Consider the following 14,258-nt stretch of genomic DNA (forward strand, 5'->3'; position numbering starts at 1 on the left):
AAAGACCAAAAAAACAGTAAGTTAAAACAGCACCGTCTTAAACAGTTTTCTGAATTTTCTATGTTCAGTGCACATTCTGATGTGATATGACAGTTCATTCCAGTGATAGGGCCCCAGATATGAAAAGGCCCCTCCCCCTGCTGCACCCACAGCTATCGACCTTCTAATATGTGGGACTGTGAGTGTAGCAGTCTACCTTGATTTCAAGAGCCTGACTGGATAGTGGTCCTTAAGCCTCTGTTTCAAGCAATTGCGGACTCTCCCTGTTAACACGTTGGGAGTAAGGTAGCAGATTATGAAGATTAATCTTTATGTGTTTGCTGCAGCGCTTCAATGAAGAGGTTTAACTCTACTGCATCACTTGTCAAGACATAATGAAAAGTATGAATGTAATCTACAGGTATCACTATTGAGAAAATGTCTGAGTGACTGCATGACAATATGCCCCAAAGTCTGGTGATTTGTATAGCCAGTATATACCCTCGATAGTCAATCGTGTTTCAGAGTGTGTGATCTTCTTGGAGAACGTTCTCACCTGACAGTCTGAGGATGTCTTGGCATGTCAGCGCCCCCTGTGCTTTTTGTTCAGATCCAAAATATCCTATTTGTAGGTATCCTGGACCTGTCCTTCTCAGAACTGCTTTCCTTGGAGTCAGAGACTTCAACTGAAGCAATACAATATCCAGTACTCTTTTCTCTTTCTGGAAGTGAAGGGTGCCGGGGTGGGTTCTGAATGAAGATCTGGATTTCGAGCTATTGGAATCTTATTCCTAGGAGGACAGAATTCCTCCAAATAGTGTGACTTTCAAGTAATAGGAAAGTATGTCTACAATGTTGGTCTTCTCAATACTGAATGCTTCGTTAACAAATGAGGCCTCAAAGATGAAGACATTTTTGTCAATGATTGAGAAGTCTTATGCGAGGATTTGCTGGCTTTCAGTGGGAACACGGTTCGTAACGGTGAGTAACTTGTTGACAGGAGCACCGATGTTTTTGGCACTGTACCTAGATTTAATTCTACCCTGTGGTGGCTTTAGAAGGAGTAGAGAAGGGGGAAGAAGCACCTTCCCCTGCCAAGTCCAGAATGCCACAACTCTGCTTCAGCAATCTCCTTCAATTTTCTGGCAACTCCAACTCTCTTCAGTGGTATTGCCTTGCAAACCTTTTTGGCATATTTTGACAGAAATGCCATTTCTCTGCAGAGTCTGGGAGACAGATCACACAAACTGTATGGTGGTTTACAGCTCCCACAAGACGAATATTTCACAAACAGAAAGGCATACCTGTTAGAGAGTCTACATCAACTGTGTGGAGAAAAAGAAAACATTTCCAGACAGAAAATACTATCCCCTCTCTACTAAAATCCTGATTGCAGGTGCCAGGTGCCAATTGACCATTTTTCAGTAACAATTTTGAGTTAGTTCCTCAACTTTGTGCTGAGGTATGATTAAAAAAACACATGTAAGAGAAGCCACACTTTACATAGATATGCATTACAGTAAATACCAAATAATAAGCTGAAATTACACTTTGCAGTTATCTTTGAATGTTTATTGTAAACATGTAACATAGCAGTAGAAGTTGATATCTTTCCCATTGGGAAATTCACCATGATGTCATCACTATCTCAGTGTCAGTGAGACTTTCAAAATACTGTTGACGCCTGCTTAGTCCTAAAAACCCCAGCAAGACGTCCTCACAGCATAGTTTCAAAGCACCAGATTACAGTTACGGCTATTCTCAACTAGGGAAACGCTGCAAAATGATAACATATCTGCAGAGAATACACTTTGCAATACAAAGTATCTTAACCTTCAAATATCTGAAGGCTCCATAGGAGAACAGATGGGAAATCTTTCTCCCAGGACAACATCTGGGATGGGACAGGTCTGTTTTAACGTATTAAGGCCCTAAAGCAGCAGAGGCACAAAAAACTTAATTTTAAGACAATATTGTAAGACTCTATATTAATGCTTCTTGATACCTGGACTTTTAAATCAGTGATTTGCATATTAGTTAATGATAAAAACGAGTTTGAAATGTTCATTACATGGTTCCCACATTGACTGCAGACCTTTAAAAATTGGAGGTGAGACAGGGAAGAAAACCCAATAAGAGAACAGCAATTGGACACACATGCTACAATATGTAGAGATGTATTTCAAACAGCAGGAAATGGCAGTGTGACACAAGGAAGCATAGTTTTAAACAGTTTTCAATTTCCATGAATTTGAAGCGAACTCTATTTGATTTGTGAAGGCAGACATATTTCATGGCAGTGTGAGGCTTATTCGTATTAAGAAGTCACGTTTTCTCAAAACATGTAAGCAAGGATACCCGAAGATGTAGAAATGTAGGTGTACCTATAGAGCAAAAATGGCCAACATATCCGTGAGACTTGGCTCCATAAACAACAAGAAACAAATGTTAAAGGAATATTCGGTACAAATTCACAGAGAAAAAGTAGAAATTTCACTGCATAGCCTGTAAAATGAAATCTTAAGAGTCAGTGTTGGGTTGTGTCACTAAAAAACAAGCTTTCTTTAGTCTCTCTCAAGCTTTTTAAGCAAATGCACAATTTTAAATTATTGATCAAATATCTAAAATTAATTACTGAAATTATTTGCTGAAAAGATTACTTAAAAACTTGTATGATGTAAAATCTATATATTACTTTTCTTGTCAAGTAAAGCTGAAGCAATGCCCAACATCCTTGGTGGATCTACTTCCTCCAGGGGGGTGAGTAGTGTTAAATCCTCTGATAGTGGTGGCAAGGTCTTCATCAGCATCAAGACTACTGACTGCGTTAAACTCTTTTTTGAGGAGAAAGTTGGTGGATCAGAGATGCATGAATACTGCACGGAATGATGAGGTGTATTGATACAGGAGATGATGATCATTTTGGACAATAGAAATATCTGTTGTCCCCCGTCCCGTTCCACTTCAAATGCCAGGTTTGAACAAGTCCTTCACCAGCTGGTGTCTGGCTCCTTCTCAGTCCGTGTTCTACAATTATTTTTGAACGTTACTCCTCAAAATGGCAATACGCAACAAAATCTTGCTGTGTCCATGAGGAATGTAAGATACAGTGAAGTGATTCCTGACAACAAGCAGTAACTCAACTGATCCAGCAGCGATGCGAACATGAGCTCAGGTCTGGCTAAACAACATCATTTCTATGTGAGGTCACCAGAACTTTCATTGCAACACGTTTCTGCCCCACTGCTCACAGAATTCTATCCGTTTTGTCTCTATACCTTCATTGCTATGGTCGGCTAGACTCCGGAGAAAGTACCGCTGATTCTGGGTGCAGAGCACGCGATGCAGAACTCTTCCTAAAGGCTCCTTGAACTATAGAAACCCGGGGAATAAGTGCTGCAGTAAGAGAATAATGAAGATCACCAGCAGGGCACACAGCACCAAAACCAACCAGAGGGGAAACATTCCTAGAAAAGAAAGAAAATGATTTTGAGGTGTAGCACATTCAGGTCTGATAGATTTTTCCCAAGATGCAGACAACCATTCTTTAACATATTTAAATCAATCACATTATCATTATACATTCAAACACGTTTACAGAATCATCCCCCTCTCATGGAGCAATCTTTTATATTCCTGCCTGGTGAGAAAGAAGGGTGGGGTCAACAGAGAAGGATCACAAAGCTAAAATTTGCAGTAGGGCATTTAGCTAGCCCTTATCACACCATAAAAAAACATCACTTCTGTTCTAACCGGAGAATTGGCTGCTGTGGCCTAGTATGAGAAAGAATAGCTCAATCAAGACCTGTGGAGGCATTATACTCAGCAGACAAGTCACTGACACACAGAACAAAAGAGAAAAAAGTGAACAGTCCCTCATCTGAGCCAAGCTGGTCAGGAGATCTTGCCCCTCCACCATCTTTCTCCACTGAATGGGACGTGCTGCATTCAGCTTCAATTGTTCTGAATATAGAACTGAAGAATCTAGGAAATGTGAATTTATGAAAATGACAATACTCTAGTGGATAAGGAGAAGATAAAGTGGATAAGGTTACCTGCCAGAAACTATAGTAATGCAATCTTTCATAGATTCACATGTGTAAATTATGCCCTTTAAGGCTGGGGATACTTTGAACAACTTAAACAATAGTGTTAAAATGAACTCGAGTTTTTAAAAAACTTTGTTTCTATGTCATAAACAGTACACACAATCAACAGTATTCGGTCTCTACCCATAAGTGTATCTTTGCTTTCGTTTAATTTAGCACACATAGAACTAAGAGAAGCCCATCTAACCCGTTAAGATATGAACTGCTGGAGCAGGTGGTGTTTCAAAGCCACCAGTCTTCAGATTTTCAATGCATCAGTATATATTCTCAAGGACCTTAAGACGGGAATTGGTGAAGGGCTTGCATGCAACACTATTAAACGATGTCATCGCTGGAGAAAAGAGGTGTTCCATTAAAGACCCTCATTTCCATGTCTTCAAGCGATAGTGAGGTCAAACTTAACTGGATCCCAGAAGTACCAATGGAGTTTCATTTAAATTAACCTGTTATTTTTTTTACTTTCTTCCTGGTGCCAAAGAAAACGCCCTGTGCATTCTCTGGACATCAAGAGGGCATTATCATTTTATCTACCAAAACAATACCTTTGGATGAGAGATTAGCTGCTTGTGGCTTCTTGACACTACAATAAAGATCACACTGTCCCGAAGTAGGACAAGGCAGGATGAATAGCTACCTACATTACACTTTACCGCTTCTAAGGAGGCCCAGGATAGTCACATAGATAGGTTCTGGAGGGATCTGGGGCTTCGGTGGGACATTACACCTCAGGCCCTGCTCTTTCCAGGGATCTGCTCTCTATCAGCAACATTTATTTATACATTTTATGTTTAAGTAAGCCAGCGGTCCTTTTTCAAGAATGAGGCAGCTTGAGTGGCCAGACTACTAGACGATACCAGACACCAGGTTTTCTCTTTCCTAGAGGTACATATTATTTAATACTAAGAAACAGATGCTGCTTATCGCACTAGGCCAAAAAGGGGGAAAAACATCCCGGTGGCCCCACTTTAAGTTTTGGCCCTAGGCCTCGTACTAACATGACAAGGCTGAGGAGGAAGATGGCTACATAAGAGAAGTGATGACAACAGGGCTATTCACAGGACTTCTAGTCCTGGCTATTCTTTAAGCAGTTACATGAAGGAGTCACTACTAGAAAATAAAATTCTACTTTATTGTAACAACAGATTTCCCTCAACCACCCAATTGACATGACCAGAAGTAGTAGATGTATTTTGCAAGTAAGGAACTTTATATCTACTTTGTATATCTACTTTAGGTACTCAGAGTGAGAAACCATAAGTTTTATTAGCACACCAGGGGTGACTCTGCCACTGGTGAAAGTGAACGTAGAAGTATGTACATAAGCCAGTGAGAGAACTAAGATTGGAAGTTTGTCTGCCTCCTATAGCTATACTACTATTATAAAGAGAGAACTGTGAACCTTTGAGGCGGGTAAACTCTGGAAGTACAGCACCAATCATAACACCTAATACACCTTTGGAAAGGGGAGTGAATGCAGATGGACATAGGCTACACATCTGGGCACCATATACATTAGAAACGTAAAACAACATAGGGGGCTAAAGTAGTCCCTTCTGGACGTTCTAAACGACAGTTGGTGGGAGTGGCGTGGGCGTCATTGGGGGGCGTGGAGTGTGCGCTCTCATCGACCTCAAACTACACTACAGTGGGCGGAAGCGCTGCACGTTAAACAGAGTGCTGACAATTACAAACTAAACACACCATCGCATCATGAACCAAATTCGAAGTACAAATGTTCGCCCACAACTTTCATCAACAAGTGGGTGTGGCGTGGCCGTCATCGGGGAGCGTGACGTGTGCTGTCATCAACGTCAAACTACACTACTGCAGTGGTTGGAAGCGCCGCACGTTAAACAGAGTGTTGCCAATCGTATCAATCCTTTCACATTCACATGGGGCCCCATTGACGCCTAATGAAGGTGGCCGTACGTGTCAATGTGCGCGAAAAAGGATTACAATTCCAAGCGCCGCATGTTAAACACAGTGCTCACAATTACAAACAAAGACGGATTACAAATGCAGACGCGACCTCATTGCATGCCTTAACGTACACAGACAGGCGGCAATAGCGGGAAGTCTGTAGACTAGATGAGGGAAGTCTGAGGTGAGTGTACTCGAGTGATGGTGTGAGGATGAGGTGACTGGGCTCAGGAGGTTTGATAATAAAAATATTTACCAAGTAAGTAGGTTAAACAAGTGACCCCCAACTCTTAAAAAAAGGGTTTGTGGAGGATCATGCCCGACACAGTTTGTTTCCAGGTTTTGATCACATCCCAGGAACAATATATAATGAGTAGGAACAGAAATCTGTAGTTGTACAGCGCAGAACTAAAAAAAATAGCTTTTTTTTTTTTACTGTTATGAGAATCGGTATCCAGAAGGAGTACATTCCAAGCCCAAGATATGGAATAAGAAAACACCACGTGCACTGCACAAAGGCCTTTGGCTAGCGTCCACCCGCCTGAGCCTGTGACGCTTCTTTCTGCCCTGTCTCCAGTGTAACGAAGGGTGCACACTCCAAGGACCAAACATTGTTGCATTCGATCAATAAAAGGTCGACACTCGGTCTGCAGCATTTAAAACAATTTAGGATAACCAAGAAGAGGGGCAAAAGTACTATGTCTTGAAATGCAGTTTACAGATGGATTTAAAGAAGCACAAAGCAACAAACGAGAACATTAGAGGAAGGCACATTCCAGCTCCCACAAGAGGATCTATCCATTCTACATACAAACAGTTGGAGGCAAATACCTACTTGATACAATGCGGTAAACACACATTTGCGAATAATTAAAGTGTTTTCATTGTGTGTTCGTTCTACTCTTCTTCCAGTGAAGTGACCTTCATCTTGACCGAAATCGAAAGAATGAGAGGCTGAGTTCGCTTTATTGTATCCCAGCTCATGCCTACAACCTGCTGAACTTTACTTATAGGAAGGAGTGCTGTCGTACATCCGATAAAAAGAAATCTCAGTAGAGGGCGATGAACTGATCAGGCAAATTCTCTGGCAAGGACACACGAATACTTGACCTTGAGACTGCCACCAGTACACTGACTGTTCCCTGAGCCTCTAGCTTGAGACCAGAACAATTGGGCTCTGTTACCCCTTAAGTAGAAAAAAATCAGGGGAGAATATGGAATTTTGGCATTTGGTCAGAATTAGGATTTAGCAATGAAATTCGAGGCAGTGATAAATCCCTGATAACAGTGTCATATTAGATGTCTTTCCCCACTCAGGTCTTGTGGTTACTTACATTTTAACTACAGATAGTGGCTCCTAGAATAATGTATCCAAACGGTGCCCAACAATCCATGTTGTAAATACTGTGAAAACACTGCCCTTTGCATCATAATTTAACAATGTCATGAAGAGTTGTCAAATATGCATTGATCTATACTACTATTATAAAGGAAGAACTTTGAGGCTTTGAGGCTTTGAGACGGGTAAACTCGGGAACCACATCGCCAATCCACACACCCGATACATCGTTGTAATCCTCAGGGTGTGCAGATGGACATAGGCTATATAAAGTTAAAAAAATACGTTATATTTAAAAAATTTACATTATAAAAAAAGTAGTCCCCTCGAAGTGGCGCCGGCCGCGACCTGACGTCAGGAGCACGGGGAGGAGCGGCGTCCAGGAGCGGCAGACATGATACGGGGGAGGAGCGCGACGAGCGGCGAGGAGCGGTGGACCGAGGAGCGGCGGCTGAGTTAAGGCAGCGGGGGTCGGGGCAGGCGGGGGGACGGGGTGATGTAAGGCTCCAAACTACCACGATCACGCTCATTAGTTTTACCTCAAACACAGCTCAGGAAGTTGAACTGCAGAGCGCCAGCGTTTCAGTGTTTCAGCTTTAATGGTTTAGGTTGACACGAGGGCATTATGTTACCATGCTAGAATCTCGGCACGCCGAGCTCCGTCAAGGGTAAACCCCGCTCAAAGAGACCCCCACAGGCGAAAGTGATCTGTCAACCTCGGAGCCGTGTTTAAATGTGCCCTCTTTTCAGGGTACTTTTCATGTGGACGGGGAAAGCAAACATCCGAAGCGCACTGCTGTAACTATCATATGTCGCCTTTTTAAGGCTCCGGGGGACAATGTCGGTGCAGGCGGGGGTCGGGGCAGGCGGGGGACGGGGCAGCGGGGACGGGGAAAGCAAGCAGCCCAAAGGAAAGCCAGGAAATCTGGTTCGGTTTATCCCCACTCTAAACACATGGAAATGGTAATTTCCAGGCGAAGGCTGGAGTAATAGCTGCAATACAGTGAGACGGTTTTACATTATAATGCACTGCTGTGACTATCATATGTCGCCTTTTTAAGGCTCCGGGGGACAATGTCGGGGCAGGCGGGGGACGGGGCAGGCGGGGGCCCAAAATGCTGGACAATGTCGGGACAGGCGGGGGTCGGGGAAGCCTGATTGTTCCCGCACAAGGTCGGGACGGGCTGCTAGTCACGAAATAACTGACAGCTGAACACATATCCATGTTACCCGGAGATGTGCCAGACTCAAGAGGTAAATGCATAATGTGCATAACTGCTTTCAGCTAAGCAGTCAGGTGTAACTGTGTTGGATCATGATCAAGGCCTAGTCTTGATTCTTCGTTAATGAGTACACTTTGTATGGCTTGATTACGGACAGTCAGAGAAGATCTGTGCGCCAACACTGTAGAGCTCAGGCACATCATTTCATATTATCTGGCGGCTTGTCCAGCCCACCTGGAATGAGGGAAAAATGGTGGAAAGGTACAGTGATAAATACTTAACCACTACACTGCAAAGGAGTCTGCTTGGGTAACTCAGTGCCCATTTCTGATGGTGTACTACTGGCCTTCCCTGTTCGATGCAGTTCCAAAAAGTTGATCACTGGGGTGTCTATCCTGCAGAACTTGAAATGCAACTATGGGTCATTGAATCTGCATTGAATAGGTCAGATCATGGTTTCTTTAAGATAAGCGTTCTATGTAGATGGAAGCCTCGTGTTTGAATTTGCAAATAACACAGGCACTGCGCTTCTGCCGACAGTAGATGTAGCCTTCGGTCTCCTTGTTTTCTAATGGAGCACATGGAGGGGTACGGTCTTACAGTATTTTGATGTTTGGGTCTATTATAGGGGTTAGAAAGCTTGACGGGCGAGATCGATTACCCTAAACATGAACATAGTTCCGTGAAAGACTCTACGTGGGTGAACCCGGATCTCTTTGATTTGATCCACTGGAAGTCAAGCTGGATGGATCTCATAAGTGGAGTGGGGTAAAAATGGTTAAGGACCCCAAAGAGCACTCTGTAAAGTCCAACCACAATGGAGGGTAACAGGTTTCTCCATCATATTAACCAATCAATCAATCAGCAAAATTTGTAAAGCGCGCTACTCACCCGCTAGGGTCTCAAGGCGCTGGGAGGAGGGGGAGACGCTACTGCTCGAACAGCCAGGTCTTGAGCTGCTTCCTGAAGGAGAGATGGTCCTGGGTCAGCCGAAGGTGGGCGGGGAGGGAGTTCCATGTGTTGACCGCCAGGTAGGAGAGGGATCTTCCTCCGGCGGTGGTTCTGCGGATTCGTTGGACGGAGGCGAGGGCGAGGCTGGCGGATCGAAGCTGGCGGGTGGGTGTGTAGAATGTGAGGCGGCTGTTGAGGTATTTGGGGCCCGTGTCGTGGAGAGCCTTGTGTGCGTGGGTGAGAAGCCTGAACGTGATCCTCTTGCTGACAGGGAGCCAGTGCCGGTCTCTCAGACGGGCAGAGATGTGGTCGTGGCGGGGGATGTCCAGGATGAGTCGTGCAGAAGCCTTCTGTATGCACTGGAGTCTTTTCTGGAGTTTGGCTGTGGTTCCGCGTAGAGGGTGTTCCCGTAGTCCAGTCGGCTGGTGACTAGGGCCTGGGTGACCGTCTTCCTGGTTTCGGTGGGGATCCACCGGAAGATCTTACGGAGCATGCGCAGGGTGTTGAAACAGGATGACGAGACGGCGTTGACTTGTTTGGTCATTGTGAGCGAGGAGTCCAGGATGAAGCCCAGGTTGCGTGCATGGTCCGTTGGCTTGGGGGCGGAGCCCAGGGCCAGGGGCCACCAGGAGTCTTCCCAGGCAGAGGGGGAAGGTCCCAGGATGAGGACTTCAGTCTTGTCTGAGTCCAGTTTCAGACGGCTGAGCTTCATCCATTCCGCAACGTCTTTCAATCCTTCCTGGAGGCTGGTTCTGGCGGTGGTGGGGAGAGTATCAGCTGGGTGTCGTCAGCGTAGGAGATGATGTTGAGGTTGTGTTGGCGTGCGATGGCTGCAAGGGGGCTCATGTAGACGTTGAAGAGGGTGGGGCTGAGCGAAGATCCTTGCGGGACGCCGCAGATGACTTCAGTGCCGCGGAACGGAACAGGGGGAGGCGGACTCTCTGGGCTCTTCCGGCGAGGAACGAGATGATCCACTCCAAGGCCGTTCCTTGGATTCCGGTGTTGCTGAGGCGCTGTACTAGGGTGCGGTGGCATACGGTGTCGAAGGCTGCAGATAAGTCTAGGAGGATGAGGGCGGCTGTTTCCCCTTTGTCAAGCAGGGCCCTGATGTCGTCGGTAGCTGCGATGAGGGAAGTCTCGGTGCTGTGGTTTGCTCGGAAGCCGGACTGCGAGGGGTCGAGAGATCTGATTGACTCGAGGAAGGCGGAGAGTTGTTTGTTGACGGTCTTCTCGATGACTTTGGCAGGAAAAGGCAGGAGAGAGATGGGGCGGAAGTTCTTGAGGTCTGTGGGGTCCGCGGTGGGTTTCTTCAGGAGGGCGCTGAGCTCGGCATGTTTCCAGCTTTTCGGGAAGATGGCGGATGCGAGGGAGCAGTTAATGATGTCCCGGAGATGGGGTGTGATGATGGTGTCTGCTTTGTTGAAGATGTGGTGTGGACAGGGGTAGGTCGGGGAGCCGGAGTGGGTGGTGTTCATCATGCGGGTGGTGTCTTCGGCGCTGACCGGGGTCCAGGCGCAGAGGGTGGTGGTGGGGGGCGCTGGTTCGGTGGTTGGGTGCGTGAAGAAAACTTTCCAATGAGGGTGTTGACACATAATACTAGGAAATGTCAAAGAGAAATGCTCTTTGCTGAAGGGGTGTGACTGAATTAAGTGTCAAGTCCCTTGGGTTGAGCTTTTTTTCTTTAGAAAATAGCAATCCCAATAAGGTAAGACATAGCAACCATACATCCTGAGGTGCAGCAAGCCGAACAGTAGCATCTAGGATTTGGCAATGCTTTCTGTTGACAAAGATTCTTCAGAATTTGCAATGTTTTGGGTGCAGAAATTGGTAATAGTAGACATACCGGAAATCACTTGGGCAAGAAATTCCTTTTTGGTCACGAATGAAGTGATTTCTGAGGGCTTCCATCATGACCTATTACTCTGGGTGTTGATACTTTAATTGTAAGATCAACCCAGGCCTCCACCCCCTTATGTCTTCCTAATGATGAAAGACCTTGAATAGAAGCTTCTGGCTGTCTGGCACACTGGTACTTTTCTTTATGGGACCTTTAAGGAGCATATGAATAAGCTCATCCTCGGAACTGAGAGGATGAGGACAGATGCCTCAATGGAGTCATGCTCTTTTAAATAAAACCTGGATCTAGCACTAAGCAGACCATCGCTTATAGCTACCAGGCCACATATATTGTCAATTTTTGTCCGATCTATTGGCGCAGCTACCAAAAGGAATGTTATCTATATTGTCTAGTTCTAGTGATACCGATAATATATGTAGAAAAAATGTGTTCTAGAGGCTTGAAAGAAAAATCCCCTACGTACTCCTAACTACCTCAATGACTGAGATGCTTAAGTGTCTGCTTTGCTGATTTGAATGACTCCATAAAATGCTGGCAAAATAGAGGGAGTCCCTCGTAAGCAACGTTAAGAATATTGCATTGAACTTCTGTTTGGAACAAGGTACTTTTCAGTCATCTTTGCTTTCGAAGGGCTGTAGCATCAACGCCCTCCAATGTAAATGACCACTCTGATCACCTCAGCGGAGGCAATCTATCCTTCACTTAGGATGTTTTGCTCCTTTGCGTTGTGTTCCAAAGAGCTCATTTTCAAAAATGCAACGACCGGCCACATTCGGGAAACAGAAGAACAGGACAGCTTACATGTTAGGGACGATGATAATGGTGCCATGGAATTAATCTTTGACATCTTAGTTCTTTCCATCAGATTGCACCTAAAAGCTTGTGTACACCCAGCTGTCAATAATATAATTTGTGAATTTGTTTTTCTACTGCTCACAGTATTAAGAGAGCCATACCATTATTTTACATTTAAATGTATTTAAAATATACTGCCATCTTGATATGCCATGTTGCACATTTCACCTTTCGCCTGAATATCCAAGTAAGCAAAGTTTTGTTCTGAAGATGGCATAAAAAAAGCTATAACTGTAGATTTAGTAAAGTCAGCCGTTTTACACTAGATTATTGTATCTTTATGCAAGTCTGTTTCACATTCCTCTCACAAAAGCCAGGCACCTACTCGCTAGTGTCTATCTGAAGTTTCTATTTGATTACGTGTTCTATCCTCTGTTTAGTGCACTGATTTATATATATATATATATATATATATATATATATATATATATAGTAGCATGAAAATGTAAAGAAATGTAACATTAATTACCCCGACGGAGAACGGTCCCTTGCTAATTGAGCTTAAGAATATTTTTAATGCATGCCTGCTATTTTTCCATTTAACATGTATAACACTTCAATGAGCTTTCCCGGAGTGTATGATTTCTTTCACAGGCACCACTGCCTTCTTCCAGCACTTCAGTGCAGATGAAAGAATGACTAAGTCAAGCTATGTCTGTCTAATTAGGTATGCAAGGAATATATTCAGGAGTATAACCTTGAAGTCTACTTAATAGACTGTGGGTTTTCATTAACATTAAAAATTAAGCACTGCTTCTTCACGGTGTGCAGGAGGTGGTACAGGCAATGTTCTCAGGTGCTGGAAGATTCTCTTTGCATCCTGTTAGCCATCTGCTTTGTCCACAGGAGTACTGTATGGGTGTGATGTAGAAGGTGGCTGGGATCTTTGAAAATGCAGTGGCGAGGCAGAGATCACATACTGGAGGCATAGAGCTAATAAGTCTGTATAGACTGCCAATTTGGATGCATATGAAAACAAAGATGCTGCTGGTGTGTGTGCTTGAAGAGCATTTCCTCAGTTCCCTCCTCTTAAAAGTCCTTTACTTCTTCCTTGGGATTAGTATCTCGAGAGAAATGGTGAACATTTGCTTCAAGTTTTAAGCGAAAATCCAGTGGGGCATAATCGAAATGCTCAGATTTAGTGCACTACATGACCAACTCATCTTCATCAACTATATTAAATAGTACATTTGCCAGGATGTTAATAGGTGATATTTCGGTGATCAGAATAGTAGACATCGCTGAGTGCAGGGCAAATTGAGTAGGTGTCACTCTTGTCATCAACGAAGCTGGGGTTGACAAAGTGTGTAGTTAACAAGGACAACTTCTTGGTGGACGAGGGCCTCTTGGTCTCTGCTAAAGTTGTCTGACACGTTGGCAATTGACAATGTTGGTCATGGATGGAGGACTTAGTGACAGAGCTGTGGTGGCTGATTCTATCTCTAATAGAGACTAAGGCCAATGTGGCCTTTGCTAATGGATGGGTCACTGATGAGGAAGGTCTAGAGAACCAACAAGCATGCTGATTGCATTCTTCTTGGCACTAAAGTTGATTATATGACCTTAGTGAAAAAGTGATGTAGCTGCTGATGCTGTAAACATGTCAAATGTGGCAACAAAGTTAAACTAGGTTGAGTGTTTTGTTAGAGAATGTGTTGTCCCAACTGACATTTGAAGAGAAAGGCATTCTATCAAAAGAGGGCACCAGGGTATTCCTTGCAATTTTGCTCTTTTATCACCAGGACTAGATTCCTCAACAATTTTCTTTTACTGCCTGTAGTAAAACAGGAGGCATCAAACAGATTTTTCTCCTGAAGCCCAGGCTCCAGTATGGCAAAGACAATGATCTTCATCCCAGTCTCCCATGTGTTGTCATATTGAGGTACATGGCTTTGGCAACACCAGTAAAGACAATCTTCATGAAGGTGATCAAGAAGGCTTAGGAGAATTATGGTCTGAAGAGAGACTTCTTCTCTTAAGAAAGAGCTATAATGAAAAAATGAAATTGCTCTTCTGGACCAAAT

General features: G+C 44.2%; 1 protein-coding gene across 1 annotated transcript in view; it reads right to left on the reverse strand.

Moving 5' to 3' along the window:
• Positions 1-1,529: 1,529 nt before the first annotated feature.
• PREB (prolactin regulatory element binding) overlaps positions 1,530-14,258 on the reverse strand; it is a 101,265-nt gene continuing 88,536 nt past the window's right edge. Inside the window, exon 9 of the mRNA XM_086928142.1 lies at positions 1,530-3,446. Within this exon, the coding sequence (XP_086784268.1) occupies positions 3,352-3,446 (95 nt within the window). The 3' untranslated portion in view covers positions 1,530-3,351. The remainder of the gene's footprint in view (positions 3,447-14,258) is intronic.

This window comes from Lissotriton vulgaris, chromosome 6, assembly GCF_964263255.1.
Source record: "Lissotriton vulgaris chromosome 6, aLisVul1.2, whole genome shotgun sequence".
NCBI lineage: Eukaryota > Metazoa > Chordata > Amphibia > Caudata > Salamandridae > Lissotriton > Lissotriton vulgaris.